The sequence below is a fragment of the Toxorhynchites rutilus genome, chromosome 2 (genome assembly GCF_029784135.1).
Source record: "Toxorhynchites rutilus septentrionalis strain SRP chromosome 2, ASM2978413v1, whole genome shotgun sequence".
NCBI lineage: Eukaryota > Metazoa > Arthropoda > Insecta > Diptera > Culicidae > Toxorhynchites > Toxorhynchites rutilus.
This window is the reverse complement of record NC_073745.1, coordinates 256,189,753-256,206,576: the sequence shown is the minus strand read 5'-3', so window position 1 is coordinate 256,206,576 and position 16,824 is coordinate 256,189,753. Positions and strand designations below refer to the sequence as shown.

Genomic DNA, 16,824 nt, shown 5'->3' with positions numbered 1-16,824 from the left:
TTAGGGAAACCGTAAATCGGGCCAATCAAAACGATGCAGTTAGGGCGTTTAGATAACGCCTAATATTTTACAGTTATTCAATTGTTTATCTAATGAAAAACAACATTTTGTTAGTTGCGATAGATGCGTAGAAATATTCCCTATCAAGTGATGCAAACATCTCTCCTATCCAGTACGAAATGTTCGAGCTATAAGCATTCGAAATCTTTCATTTTTTCCTGCATGTTCTGTGTTTAGGTTTTCATTTTACCCTCCATATATTCCGGTTAGACGTAGTCCCACGTCAAAAAACATATTTATGTTTATGTAAAGTAATTTGGGATAATATTACAATCAGTAACAGTGTTCTGGGATCGATACCAGATGTCTTGACCAGATTCCAGACCAGAAAAATGGCATTGAGACCATTTCAAATTCTGCATGTATCTTTTCACTGTTCGAGCATTTTCAAACAGTTTTGATGCTCGGTCAAAGAAAATCCGTTCTTGATGACCTGCTTTGCTCTTTCAAGCTCCTTCCTCTTACAACGTTGTCTGTCCATCCTTTTTTTGGAATGCTGCGACATCTGGAATCAATTAGACCAAAGAAAAGCCTCAAACCTGTAGGACCAATTCACCCCACAGAAACGTGTCCATATCACCCCACACAACATGCAAAAATTAAACTGCAATTAATTTCCTTTATTGTTATCAAATTTACAGTTTCGCTACATAAAAATGTTCCTCTTCTGTAGGCGAACAGAACTTTAATGCACAATACACGAAAAGTTTGTTTAATCAGCGGAAAAAAACCCTGAAATCACGAACGGAAAATTCACATTTCCGGATAATTAAAGTGCTTGATGTGTTCAAGCTTCCGTTCCCCTCCACCTGTTAAATTTTACCAAAGTTTTTTTTACGTTAAGTATATACGGTTCAACAGTAAAAGGCATTGACATTATAATGACATTATAAAAAAAACCAAGTTGAGCCGTACTTTTCGATATAAAGGGGTGATCCAACTCACCCCGTGTTACCCTACTTGTACGAGGATCGTTCAAAAAATAGGTTTCAGTGCCTCAGAAATCGCGGAAAAATAAAGTTAGGACGAAGAATAAGGTGATTTTCGTAATTTACGTTTTATTTTCTATTTTTCTACATAATCGCCGTAACGTTCGAGGCATTTTTCATAGCATGGCACGAGTTTTTCTATTCCGAGCGCGAAGTGCGTAGCGTCCAACTTTTTGAAGTACGATGTAACTGCGTCACGAATTTCTTCAGTGTTATCGAATCGTTGACCGCCGAACGCCTGTTTCATCACCGGGAATAAGTGATAGTCGCTAGGGGCGAGGTCTGGGGAGTAAGGAGGATGATCGAACACAGTCTATTTGAATTTTTTCAATTGCTCTTGAGTTACGCGAGCAGAATGGGGTGCTTCATCAAACACCTCTTCTCGGCCTTGGAACTCTTTCCGCCATCGGTTCACCATTTGAAGACTCATACACTGAACACAATTCTCAATGAATTTCAGCACCACTATTGTTTTTCGCGGTCAGAAAACGAATGGTAGAACGTAACTCATATTTGGACGATTTTTTAAGCTGCACTTCCATTTCAAAACTCAAAAAACTCGAACGACGCGTCCGATCCAGCCAAGGTTTCTTACAAACTGGTTAGAAATGTTGTGAAATTACATGGTAAAAATTTTGTAGTTCCAACTTTTCATGCGAGATGGCGCTGGGGCACTGAAACTTACTTTTTGAACGACCCTCGTATAAAGTAATATTCAGTAGTGGAGCAGTGACTGTCGCAGAAACAAAACGATGGTTCAGCGATGGGGAATCCCCATCCATATCGTGGGTGATAAATATGCGTATCTGTTGCAACACGGTTTTATCAAGAATCAAGAATCATGTACATTCAGGCGTGCAAAGGCGTTCCAAAATAAACGGCGCTGAATTTTATTTTTGCTAAACCCATTGATTTTCGCTTATTGGAACACATTGATTTCACTGGCATTGATTCATTAAATAATAATTATACGTAGTTCTTCGAAGCGCTCAAACAGATGTCTTTTACACCAAATCATTTGCTTATGTGTAAGATTCTGATCTATACATTAGTCGTTACTAAACAGTAGTGAAGACGGAATACGAATGTGAAACAGTGGGTGGCAGAGAACTGTGATACCTCTCGCGGTGATAGTTGTAAACATGTGTCAACAATGTTGAATATGTTCCTGCTAATTGAACAATTGAGAATGAGAAATCGCGAGAACATCGATTATGATCACTGCAGGAGGTGATGTCTCGGTGTAATAGCCATGTTGTAGATGTGTTCGCAATTAATTAATATTATTATGAGGATTTGTTTTTTTTAAATTAATATTAGTCGAAAGTAGTTTAATAAATGAAAACATATACAGTGTTTTGGATTTATTCTTTTTTCTTGGAATTGCTATACTAGGATAACGAGAAATCAAATTCGCACAAACCATTTTTGGAGATATTGAATCTTTACATAGAAATTTCATGCCTCATTTTTTACTGTTTTATCACACCTCTCTAATAATTCCTTTTTTTTTCTTTTCCAGAAAAGAAATAAAAGTGATCCGCTATGTGTCCTATATTCGTGGCATCTTGCTGTCCTTCATCATGTTCACAACCCGTGTTTCGATCTTCATCAGCTTAGTTGCGTACGCGCTGCTGGGAAACTTCGTGACAGCGGAAAAGGCCTTCACCATCACGGCGTACTATAACATTCTGCGGGCGACGATGACCATCTTTTTCCCTCAGGGAATAGCACAGTTTGCTGAGGCGGTGGTGTCCGTGCGCCGAATCCAACAATTTCTGACCTACGAAGAAGTGGAAGGTGCTCTGGGGGTTTCAATGACGGACCCCGATAAGGGTGATGACGGTGATGATTCGATGGGAAGTAGCGATGAGGATGGTGTGAGTACGGGGAAAGAAGTGACAGGGAAGATAAAGCAGTCCGAATCGGATGGATTGAAGGAGAATTCCACAACGGTGGATCACCTTTCCGAGGCCGGAGTAATAGTCGATTCCGTTACTGCCCGGTGGGATCCCAAGGCGACGGAATATACCCTGGAAGGAGTGAATTTACACGTGCAACCTGGTACATTGGTGGCAGTTATTGGACCTGTTGGTGCCGGGAAGTCTAGTTTAATGCATGCTATCTTGGGAGAGCTTCCACTCGAGGGTGGTAGCATTAAAGTGAATGGAGAAATATCGTATGCCTCTCAGGAACCATGGCTGTTTTCCGCCTCGATTAGACAGAATATTCTGTTCGGTTTACCGATGCAGAAGGAACGATATAAAAAGGTGGTGAAGACATGCGCTTTGGAACGAGATTTTCAGCTGTTTCCCAATGGTGATAAGACGATCGTGGGTGAGAGAGGAGTTTCACTTTCTGGAGGACAGAAAGCTCGTATAAGCTTGGCTCGCGCAGTTTACCGACGTGCCTCGGTATACTTACTAGACGATCCTTTAAGTGCTGTCGATTCTCACGTAGGACGGCATTTGTTTGATCACTGTATGCGAGACTATCTCAAGGGAAACATTGTTATCTTGATCACCCATCAATTGCAATACCTGCAAAATGCTGATCAAATTGTGATTCTCAAACATGGACGAGTGGAAGCCGTTGGATCGTACGATAGTCTGCGTGAGTCTGGTTTAGATTTTGCCCAGCTTCTGGCCGCACCGTCTGGTAAGGAGGAAGACGACAGCACCGATACGGAGTCATTCAAAAAGTCGGGTAGCCTGTACAGACGACAAAGCAGTGAATCCAGTATGGATTCCGCTGCTGCTGCTGATGGAGAATCCTCCGAGCCTGCAATCAATGAAGAAAAACGGCAGAAAGGTTCTATTGGATACGGAATATACAGAGCGTACTGCAAAGCCAGTGGGGGCTACACGGTTGTTTTCTTTCTAATGGTAGCATTCATCCTGTCTCAGCTAGCCGCCTCCGGCGGTGACTATTTTTTGACCTATTGGGTGAACAAAGAAGAAACACGAGTGATTGCTACCGGTTTGTCCGCTACAGATGAGACTAACAATACGGCATCAACACTCAACATGAGCAATAATGGAACGGTGCTTGAGAGTAACAATGGAACCGGAAATGCTGTGTCAAACATCTTCAAAGAATTGTTCAACGCGTTTCAGGGGCTCGCTGATTCGGACAATGATGAGCGATACATTGATATTTACATATTCACCGGATTGACCGTTGCGACAGTAGTCATCACATTGGGCAGAAGTATGTTCTTCTTCCAGGTATGTCTGACATGTATTACTGATTAGATATTCTTGATATCGAATATATTTTCTTCACAGGCTGCAATGCGCGCATCCCGTAGGTTGCATGATGCAATGTTCGATGGTGTGACTCGCGCGACCATGTTCTTCTTCAACACGAATCCATCGGGACGAATTCTGAACCGCTTTTCGAAAGATATGGGTCAAATCGACGAGTATTTGCCCTCAGTCACGGTGGATGTGATTCAAATATTTTTGTCACTGCTCGGGATTGTTGTGGTGGTCGCTATCGTCAATCCATACAATCTGATACCGACGGTTGTAATCGGAATCATCTTTTATTTCATGCGCGAGTACTACCTGCTGACGTCTCGTAACGTGAAACGCGTTGAGGCTACCAGTAAGTAATTTGGCTTTAAAATTATTTAATTGATTAGCTTTTAACCCATATCGTACCGAACTGTAAAAAATATTTTTTTACGAAATCCGTTGGTGTAATTTTAATCACTGGCGTTCAGGAAGCCCCCAACAACACCTAACCTCCCAATATAGGGGCCCATTTCAAATTATCTGGCGTAACATTGAATGATTTTGAACGTTAATATCTTTTCAATTAATGGATGGATTTTGATTCCAAATACAGTAATCGTTCACTAACTGGTCCTGGTTCAACTGGTCTACTTTTTAACTGGACGAACGTTAACTGGTCCTTGGACCAAGTAAAAAACAGAATTTCATTTCGTAAACAGTCTACGCCATATTCAAATGGAACATTTACTATGAGGGGCATTCGAACGTAATTTGAAATGTTATGAAAATTGATATTATTTTCGCATGACAAAAACATTGATTAATAACAGAAAAATAATTTCCTCAAATTATATTTCATACCTGTTGCCGCACTCAATGCGAAACTTCCATTGGAATCCTTTTGTTTATCCAATTTCATGATCAACGCGATTCAAAAAAATCATTGAAGTTCCTCTCGATTTTATTTGACACTTTACATGCCGGACCAGTCAAAACGCGAATGTCGATAACTCTTCTCCCAGTTAGCGAGTGTTTACTATACATGAATTGAGGAATATATCTCTACCTATGTTTTTGTCCGAGACATACATAATGAAAATAGTTAAAAAAGTGAAAAATGTAACGAATAAAAAAGGTCGATTTTACTCATACATACTTTACAATGCTACAAGTAGCATTCTTCCATTCCATTCAATTCGAGATTAAGCTTACATGGTTAGAGATGTCTAAATTTTTCGTATATTCGATCATCGATAAATCGTGGGGCCATTTTTAAATATTCGATTCATTCGAATAATTGTCTTTCAGTATTCGACTAATTGAGCGAATATTTATTTCTTGTAATGATAATGAACAGACATTGATAATAAAAAAGATTGTGATGTCATAATTTTAAAAGTTACATTAAATATAGTTGAGGGGTGTAAGTGATTTGATCGATTTCTCTTCATCAACTTTCTCTTTAGTTAATAACTCAACTGCAAAAGCATTCCAATTTGGGTTTGATATAGAATCCGATAGATGAGGTTCTGGCCTATCGCCCAAAATTTTCAAATACAGCTAGGAATGTGTTTGCAGCTTAGTTATGGCCAAAAGAGAGACTCGATGTGGAGAAATCGATGATGTCAATTACCTCCTTTCATTCTGAACCCCTTCTAAAATATTATAAAATAAACATGGTGCAGAATAACGGTATTTGAATGAAATGGTATTTCAATATGTGTATTGACAAATTATAAAATCTTCATGATTTTTCATTTCATGATATTTTTTGAGGGCGATTGAAAAAAGTGCACATTATGAAAATTATGCACAACATTTTTATTGCACCGTATGTTGGTGCAATAAAAAAAAAATCTGTTAAAAGTTATTCTAACAGACGCGACTAATGAACACAAATCTGCCTTTTCATTCAACTGACTTCAATCTACATTTTTACCCCCCTAAGAACGAAATTGTTACCCGCGTACGTATTTTTACATCCATATAAAGAGGAACGAAAACTTGATTTCTGATGCAGAAAAGTAGTTAACCCATAAATGGCCGGTTTATTGTCCACCCATCGTGAACTCAAACCAACGAACTTAGACAGTTATCAGGTAAGCAATTCAGGCACGTTTTCGATTTACGGTCTAAAATGTTTCGTTATAACGGGGAAAAAAATTGCGAATTGGTTCAAAAACCACTTTTTTACAGGAGTGAAAAAATATTTGCAAGACAATAACTCAAGCAACAAAAAATTAGGTATGTGTAAATACACATATTCCATGTAACATGAAGTTGTTCCATTTTTGTTTATAGATTACTGTTGGTTTTATGTATGTATGTCGTTTGTATTGTATGTTTTATGTTTATGTTATGTATGTATTTTTTATTTAAAGGAAATAAATTTAAATGAACTTAATTTTTGATTCAAATGAAATAAATATAAGATAAAATGAATTTTGAACATATTTGTTACATATTTAACAAATTTGAAACCGATCTAATTGAATTTGTATGAATTTGTATTAGAATGATTCCTTATACGGTTTTTCGCTTTGCGGAACGTATCTAGGCCGTAAAGCGAGGTATGGGTGCAGTAAATAGCGTGCAAAATAGCGCACACACACTGCACGCTCTTTTATACGTGTGGGTAATTTTCGTGTACGATACCAAAAAACTAGCTCACCTACAGCGTATGTCAAACCACGTTGAATTCAAACATCGATACATACATACGTGATACATGAGAGAGAAAAAGAAAGGGAAAGTGAGAGAAAGACTGCGTCACCCTGAATATTTCGTCACTAGTACGTGATTCACTCTCTTGCTGAATCTTCGGTGAGCGTTCCTGCTGGCTCTAAATCCATAGGTTCTAACCAGTGTTGCCACATTTTAATCTGTACCAGAGGTGTTAAAAATCTTTCACATTTGAACTTTTTTTTTTCAAAAATTGTAGAGATAAAAAACTAATTTATGAGCATGTAAAAATACTCATTTATTTACTACTAATACTACATTTACATTTGCAAGTCATTCGTGTGTTTCATGATGCTCATACATAATTTTTTTTCTAAATTTTGATTGCATGCTATCATTTATTAAATTTTTTCGTGCTGCCGCCACGATGTTTAATCAAATTTTTTAAACCCAAAATAGTGTTCTCAATTTTGTTCTGATTATAGTCAGAAAAAAATTGCTCGACAGTTTTCTAGAAGTGAGGTATAGTGAGAACGTAACAAACAAGACATCGAAGAGCCGAAAATGCAAGCGAACCGTCAATTCTTTTAAGACATTCAATTTTTGTCCACCAATTCTGCATATGCTCGTTTTCTGAAACTGTGATTAACTTACGGAGTAATTTTATCTTTAGAGTGCGGAATTAATTTTCCAGATCTTGTATATTTCCATTGTAGAATCCTGGAAACGCTTCTAACACAAGGTTAAGGCTTATCAAATTTGGAAAGTTTCTGGGATTCAAATTGCCGCAGTCTCGAGCATTGGATCATCAAAATCGAATCTTTTTTCTCATTTGCGAAAAAAAAAACCTCGACGAATATCCTTAAAATGATCTGCCTCTCGCTGTCCCTTATTCTGATAGTTTCTTCGGTTGCTATTCCAACCTATAAATTCTTGCCGCTTTTCAAATGATCTTCAAATTTAATATCATTGGACATTGCAACAACGCAAGATTCCTTGCAGATGAATTCAGGGTTTTCAGCCTGGAACAAAAAATTCGATCTGTTGATCTGATGCAAAACATACGTTGCACCGTCCGACGCGAATCCTTTCAGACGCTTTTATGATCAGCAGCACCAAGCGATGCTGCGGCGTAAAAGCCGTCATGTACCTTAATGTTGCTTTGTTCAAATGTAAGAAATTTTACACGTGGAAAAAATCTGTACCAATCTGTACTTTTTAACGAAAATCTGTACTCTGTATCAAAAATGTACCAAACCAAAAATAACGAAAAAATCTGTACATTTCCAGATAAATTTACGTGTGGCAACACTGGTTGTAACCCTTAAAATAACTGATGAAGCGTTTCGTTTCGATTATTGGCTCGATAGATTTGAAATGAGATAGCAAGTGCGAACGAAGCTCGGTGTCGGTGACTTTAACGGACTGAGAAGTTGCTGGCCATTTCTATTCACCCCCTCCAAATAAACTCAGGACTATGGATCGAGATTTCTCAGAACTGGAGTATTTTTTTTTCATTCTGTTCTGCCGCACGCAACGTTCATCTTTGTAGCCACGTCCACGCAGGTTTGCATTTGCACGACGTTTCCTTCTTCCGGAGCCGTCATCATCCATGATGAATCTCGATAACGGCTACACGAGGAAGAACTCGAAGCCTAGTAACCCATTTGTCGTAGTGACAGTCGTGAATCCATTCCAACCGATATATGCTCTCCTGATTTCTTTGGAAAGGCTTCGCGGAGAAAATGTATCAGGGATGTCCTCAAAACTTCACGTTCGGTTGGTCGTTTCCCATCGGACAACAGGTTAACATCGAGGCTGGAAGATATCTTGTATGTAAAGCAATCCTCTGTTGTATTCCGAGATCTTTTTCAGTGGTGTTTGTTCTCTTCTTCTTCTTAAATGGCACCAACGTTCCTAGAGGAACTTCGCCGTCTCAATCTAGTACAGGCAAACCTTTTATTTTGCGCGGGGGATAGGGACCGCACAAAAACAAATCGCATAAAAAATCGTCATTCCTGATCGTCTATTACATTTTAGTGGAAATGTCTTGAAATTTATATAGAAATGGTCATGTATGGTATTCAGTGTTACTTCATTTAAGTATTCGAATATCATGAAGTAAAAGTTTTCATTCAAATTTTACCAATTTAAAGCTGCTTTCGGACCTGCTGATCATTTATCATTTCCTCCTTAAATTACCAGATCAGACAATTTTTCGCTATACTACATTGATTCAATTTATATGTTCATGCGACTTACAAACCACATCAGCCTGATATGAATACATGATTTCGTATAAGTCGATTTTACGCTAGTGTATATCATAAAATCGATGCTTGTTACACCGAATTGAGACTTAATCTGTAGTGATAAATAAAACCGAAATTTGCGCATTTTCTACGATTTCAGATGTACACAATATGTAATTTGATCGACATTATAAATGACTTTGATTCGTTCTCACTATATATGCGACTTAGAATATGCCAAGTTATGCTATTTAATGTTTGCTGGGCGGAAGCTACATTTTTAATTCTTAACTCTTCTGTATTCGCGCGAAAAATCATAACTCGTATACTCTCAGGCTGTGCGTGTCTCTGTAATATTGCTATTATGTGTTATAGGCGTTATTGGTATTAATTTAAAGAAAAAGATATAATTGAATGAAAAAAAACTCCAGAAAATATTTTTTCTTTAACTTCACTTTAGCCCTTAGCGAACGAATGCCGCCATACACGCGACATTGGCAATATTCTAAAAAATCGTATGCCGTCATACAAGTGGCATTCCGTTATATTTCAGGAATTCTGTTAGGTTATTATTGAAAATTTCCATGAAATCCAATAAAGCGATAATAATTATGCACATTATGCATTATGGAAATAAAGCACTTAATTTCTTCAAAATCCGTCGACCAACTGGACATCGTTTTAGAAAAATGCGCTCGTTCGTTAAGGGTTAATATTCATTCAATTCAGCCACCTCATTGATTCTTGGTCTGTCAGACCGCGTGCGCGAGTATAGGAGGGTTAATCACATCCCATAGCGCAGTTACCGAATCCAAATAAACGAATTTACGTCCTCTGGATACGTCAGGAATTCGTTCTGAAAATACTACCAGGCAGATAAATTGCTATTTGTTTATGTTTTGTTTCCTAAAAAGCAAGACAAGATTCAGAATGTTATCAAAAAAGCTAAATAAATACAAAATTAAACTTACTCCATTCCGCGTCTAAACCGTCTAAAACACAAGTGAAAAAAATACACGGCAAGCGTTGTTTTTCTTCGTGGCATGACAGTATCGTGGTATTCATAATAACACCAAGTTCATCCAAATTGTCACGACAGATAAACTCTTCCGCATTTTACACACACGGTGGCAGCCAGTCTTCCGAAAAACACTTACACATGTCCAGGCTATGTGAAAATTCCATGTTTTTGTTTGAATTCGAACATGATTTTCGCTAGTGTTGAATATCTATCTCAAACACGAACAATGATACACAAACATAAACATGTGAAAACAAACACGATGTTTATAATTCAAGAACATCGTGTACAAACATATCACCCGATGTCGCAGTATTCATTGCTTTCGTTCGTTTCTTTTCATACACGGAAAGAAATTATTCATCCCAAAACATTTCTTCGTAGAATACTTTTCCACAGAAACGAACTTGAAATTTAATTCGCATTATAAAAGTTGCACGAACTAAGAGGCTATGAGTTCATGCACATTTTGCAAGTCTGATTAAATAATCATTGGTTTCGTGCAAAGAAAACATTCTCTGAATAGAAAGAAGCTTTCTATGATAATTTTTTTGCGTGCATGTTGTCAATTGAAGTCTGGGGAACCGACTGCACAGCGGGCGACGTCGTGCAAATGCTGACCAAAAAATAAATACCCAAAAATTAGTTTTAGATGCAACCTTCAGCGGCACACAGCAGAACCAGCAGAGAAATTTCAGCGGCTAAAACACACCATTAATTTCTCGATGTTATCACAAACTGAATGAAGGAAAAAACTAGCAGCTACACTTACACTATTCTACATATGCTATGTGTGTATGCGATTGCATCATCTTTTCTTCTCCTCTTCTTCGCTCGTTTTATAGCTCGGGTCGCGTTCGTCACGAACAAGCTGTATTAGCCAATTGTAAATATTTAAAGATCCAGCCAAAATGGTTGCTCCCGTGGCCGAGTGGTTAGCGTCACGCCTAACATGTCACTGCTGAATAATGCTGGTACTTTATATTCGATTAAAATTATAGAAATATTGTAATCAAAATTTGTTGTAGGTAACTAAACATCTCCGCCACGCTCTATTCAATTTTAGTACTTGTTCAAATAGCTAATAATAGCGAATGTTACATGAATTCAATATATAAATTGATGCGTGCACTAAATAATAATATCAATTGTGAAAAACTCTGATATCAATCAACGTTTATTTTGTTCAGAACATTATTTGCCCAATATTTTAGACGAAGCACCCATTGTCATGATAGGAAACTGTACACCATGTTCGAACATCATGTGAAACATTTGGATTTAACATCGTATGTCCATACATACTCCGAATACAAACATGTCACATTTCCAAACATAGGTACGAAGAAATCATGTTTGTATTCAAACACAAAACTGCGAACAGCAGCGTGGACATGTTTATCCCGATCGCAGTGTTTTTTGTGGAACATGGAAGACTGGTGGCAGCCGTGATAAGGTTGTATACAATTCACTTCGTTCTCACCGTGAAGTGACGTTCGTGAAGGCCCGTATACTCCAGAGTATAATCCGTTTCGGCAGCAGGTAATTTCTGTTATCTGTTTTACAGTTATGATATTAAAAACTATGACAACAATTTCGGACATAATAAATTCCGGATTATCAACATCGATTGAAAAAAAGTATCACTTCATTCTGGGAAAGGGGGTCTCTGGACCAAAATATTTGAGAATCTCTAGATAAGACGATTCATTCCAGAACGGATTGAAAAATGTTTTTTGTTCATTTGATTGAGGCTTAGCATTCACAGCTGTAACTGGAACGTATTTAATAGTGTATATGTTTATTTTATCGATACATGTAGTAAATTATGCACTATCGCGTTTTCGGCGTAATTCCTATTGTTTTTCTGTTTTGATGTAGAACTACGTCTTTCATTAAGGGTGTTGTGACGTCGAGTACCCCTCGGCGGCGACCACTGTAGAACAACTGTGGGAATCTCCGCAACATTCGGCTAGTGAGGGAAGTCTCTCTCATCTGCGAAATGTCATCGAGTGACGAGGCAATTTATTAAGAAGACATCTCGTGTTGGAAGACAATTGTTTGAACTACTAAAGTGAAAATTTATTATTCTAGTTAAAACTATTTAAAATCGGTTGGTAAAATCTAAAACTATTTACATATATTTACAGCCGTGAGTAAATTTGAATTATTAGAAGACCCTACCTACCTAATTTAAAAAATATTCCTAGATTGTAAACCTAACCTAAAATTGAAATTGCGTTGCCTAAGAATTTGTACGGAGAAAAACTGTCAATTGTAAGTAATTTGTAATTATTGAATTCAAAACCTTATTATAAATAAAATATTTACAGCTAAAGCTGATCCGAACTAACGCTAGACTTTTCGTGAGGATCTGCTAAAAGAAAACAGTCACAACATTCTTTAGAATTAACAACGCTTTTCCGGATAATGGCACAAGGCGGGAACGATTCGCAGGTACAAAGCATGGCACAGAGGAATTGTGCGTCATGTTCCAAACCCGACACTCACGACGACATGGTAGCATGCGACAGTTGTGATTCGTGGCATCACTATTCTTGTGTGAAGGTAGATGAGCGCGTTAAAGATCGGAAATGGAATTGTCCTTCCTGCGAACTCCGCGCCAAGCAAGGAGCAGAAAATGTTTCATCTGACACGGGAAATAAGGCCCCGGAATCAAAAGGTGCTATACCAAAAGTTCCGGAATTAAAAAGTGTCAAATCGAAGGCACCGACAATTCCAACTGAAACACTTACTCTCCGGGTGAAGAAGCTGACAGCGAAGTCTACGACCGGCAGTAAAGTCACTCGGAAGTCGAAGGTCAACGCTGTTGAACCAAGCATCACTTACAGTGCAAGAGCTCGTCTGGGGCAGGAGCTAAAGGTGTTAGACGAGCAACAGCGTATACAGAAAGAAGAACTGGCGGTCGAAAAACAGATGAAAGATCTACAGCTGAAGCAGGAAACGGAGTTGCGAGAGATGGAGTTGGCGTTCGAAGCAAAGAAAATAGCGGATGCCAAGGTTCTAATGGAGAAGAAAGTGGCAGGTGAAGTAGAGTTTCGTCGAAGACAGATGGCCATTCGAAAGCAATCGGCTGAAGAGAAAGCAAAGCTTATTAGACAGGCATCTGAGTACGGTAGTAGCAGGGCAAGTGTAGGAGTTAATAAAACTGATTCTAGGGAGAAAGTTGTAGACTGGCTAGAAAATTCGAATCAGCAGATAGAGTGAACGAATCAAGGTTCCACGTTAGCAATCGACCCAGTTCCAGTAGTATTCCCAAATCCAATTACTAATAACCAAGTGATGTCCAAGAATACCGTTACTCTCCCTCCAGTGAATGTTAATGTCATTCCTGCGGGCAGGAACCCCTCCTTAAGATGTGCTTCGCGTTCTCTCGCCAGTAATAATGCAGTGCACGAAACGAATGTTCACACCGAAGACAATCGTAATCCGGAAAGTAGTGGTAACCATAGTAATTCCAGACAAACAGAACAGAGAAATACGATGGGAAATCCAAATCCGCAAGATGTGTTTTGCGACGTAGTCGGACCGCAAGAGAGCGTAGCGGGCTCAGTTCAGGGGCAGATTGACGTTAGTTGTACAAATAACCCGACAGTAAATCAGCAACTATGGTGGTCCAACGAGTAGACAGTTGGCAGCCAGACAGGTGATGGGGAAGGATTTACCCAGATTTGCAGGTAATCCGGAGGAATGGCCGATATGGATCAGTAACTTTGAGCGTTCGACCTCCACTTGCGGTTTCTCGTTGGACGAGAATCTCATTCGGCTGCAACGCTGCTTAAAAGGCCCAGCCCTCGAAGCAGTACGTAGAAAACTGGTCAGGCTTACATAAAATAACAGCGTAGTTCAACGTCAACAATGCGGTTGTATCCTGGACACAATCTCTCTTTTTTTTTTTTTGGATCGTACAATGAGACAATTGATATGGAGCTTGCATTGTTGTGTTATTAGAGCACAAATGGTCCGATGTTTCTTGTTGCAAGCAGCAGAACGTGTGTGGGTGGAGATTGGTTGGTATACCTGTGTCAAAATTTTGGAAAAAAATATTGTGGAAAAAGTGGTTCAATGTGTGATTTGTAGCATCAAAATAAACAGGATACATACTTCTGACCTTACTGCGTTTAATCAAACGCATTGCATTATATGCGAGAAATAATGTTGTTAAACCCAAAAAGTAAGCCTTATTCATTAGTCATAAATGTTGCCTGGGTTAATTACACTCAGTCCTTGAATATTGTTCTACTCAAATATACATATGTATTTTTCTTTCAAACGCATAAAACTAAACGACCAATTCTCCCTCTTCCAGCACGATCTCCAATCTACTCCCACCTGTCGGCTTCCCTCTCGGGACTTTCGACCATTCGTGCCTTTGGAGCGGGAAGAGTCCTCGTTCGTGAGTTCGATGGTTATCAGGACCTGCACAGTTCCTCGTTCTATCTCTTCATATCGACATCACGCGCCTTCGGTTTCTATCTGGACGTGTTCTGTGTTATCTATATCGCAATCGTTACGCTAACATTCTTCGTGGACGGCAATAGCGGCGGTAATGTGGGTCTAGCCATCACCCAGGCCCTCGGGATGACCGGAATGGTACAGTGGGGAATGCGACAATCGGCAGAATTGGAGAACACGATGACCTCGGTGGAACGCGTGGTAGAATACGATAACGTTGATCCAGAACCAGCGCTGGTAGCTAAGGACGATAAGAAACCACCGAAAGAATGGCCCCAGGAAGGCCGCGTTAAGTTCGAGAAGCTCTCACTGAGATACCATCCGGATCCCGACAAGGATCGGGTTCTCAAAGAGCTAGAATTCGAGATTCAACCACGTGAAAAGATTGGAATCGTTGGGCGCACTGGAGCTGGCAAATCATCACTTATCAACGCACTGTTCCGACTGTCCTACAACGAAGGATCGATACTTATCGATAGCCATGATATTCACGAGATGGGTTTACATGATCTCCGCGGAAAGCTATCAATTATTCCGCAAGAACCGGTTCTGTTCTCTGGTACGCTACGTTACAACTTGGACCCGTTCGACGAATATCCCGATGAGAAACTGTGGCTCGCTTTGAAGGAAGTTAAGTTGGAAGCTGCTATCAATGAGTTGCCTTCGGGACTATCTTCCAAGATTAACGAAGGCGGTAGCAACTTCAGTGTCGGCCAACGTCAGCTGGTTTGTTTGGCTCGAGCAATACTTCGGGAGAATAAAATCTTGGTGATGGATGAAGCTACAGCGAATGTAGATCCACAAACCGACAAACTAATTCAGCAAACGATCCGAGAAAAGTTTAACGACTGCACCGTGCTGACGATTGCACATCGTTTGAACACGGTTATGGATTCAGATAAGGTATGTTACATTCACAACAGAGAACTTTATGACAGAGAATTTGTTTTCACCCATCAGGTGCTGGTAATGGACGCCGGTCGTTGTGTTGAATTTGGTACGCCGTACCAGCTGTTGACAGCTGGAAGCGGCCCGAGAATCTTCTACGCCATGGTCAAGCAAACCGGGAAAAGTACCTTCGATAGTTTGTTTAAAATTGCCAAAGAGGTAACCAATTAAATTCTCGAGAAAAAGGCAACATTACTGTATTTCTTAATTTTTTTTAATAGGCTTACAACAAGAGAAATCGAATCTGAGCGAATGCGAAATAGTTCTTATATATCACCATCATTAGAAACACATTTGCACAAGTTGCATATCTCATCACCTATAGCTCGTATCCCCATAAGGTATGTTTGATAGATTGTAGTTTAAAACAGATAGCATATGTTTTCTACACTCGAGAACCGTGAAAGCCAAACAAGAATCAAAGTTCATGAAACTGTGCCTCATAGAAATATAACAAGTGCTACTTAAGAACAATGTTAGTTCTAGGATTTGAAATGTGCTTATAAAATATTGATTTGTGTTAAGTACAAAATATTGTAATTACCCATTCAGCATGCTTGAGTTGATGAATAAATGATATTCATTATACGTAAGACTGGTGCAGAAATAATATTCTAAATGTAAGCTAGAGATACACACGGTGCACAAACTTAAAAAAGGTACTTAAATTGATCCTATTTTTTCTACTTTTTTTTTTTGTTAAGTTTGTTTTTCTTTTACACAACAAAGTATCAATAGCATGCGTTAATGATTTACAAAAGCGCACTTATGATTCTAATTTTTTATTTTTCGTCTTCATTTGTACTCGTACCGATTACGTTCTATATATTAAAGGAGTGTTAAACTGTGTTCAATCAAACAAATGATTTATTCCGAAAGACCATTTGGTACTCTCAATCTAACAACAAATTTTGTACGTAATTTCGCACAGCGCGGACTCGATTATATACAGTCTCCGATTTCTTTTCTCTGTATATAATCGAATCAAAAAAAATTTTTATCCGTTTTTTATGCATATGTTTTTCGTTTATCTATCTATCTATATCTATAAAAATGAATTTCTGTCTGTCTGTCTGTCTGTCTGTCTGTCTGTCTGATTCTTATGTACTCGGAAACTACTGAACCGATCGACATGAAAATTGGTATGTAGGGGTTTT

The 16,824-nt window shown here is 38.8% G+C and overlaps 1 protein-coding gene across 3 annotated transcripts in view; it reads left to right on the top strand.

Moving 5' to 3' along the window:
• The window catches only part of LOC129765161 (probable multidrug resistance-associated protein lethal(2)03659), a 79,811-nt gene extending 63,295 nt beyond the window's left edge, over nt 1-16,516 (top strand). For all 3 annotated transcript variants that reach the window (XM_055765061.1, XM_055765059.1, XM_055765060.1), the window contains exons 3-7: nt 2,572-4,276; nt 4,337-4,658; nt 14,574-15,622; nt 15,680-15,826; nt 15,889-16,516. In XM_055765061.1, the coding sequence (XP_055621036.1) occupies nt 2,572-4,276; nt 4,337-4,658; nt 14,574-15,622; nt 15,680-15,826; nt 15,889-15,915 (3,250 nt within the window). In that variant the 3' untranslated portion in view covers nt 15,916-16,516. The remainder of the gene's footprint in view (nt 1-2,571; nt 4,277-4,336; nt 4,659-14,573; nt 15,623-15,679; nt 15,827-15,888) is intronic.
• The last annotated feature ends 308 nt before the right edge of the window (nt 16,517-16,824 follow it).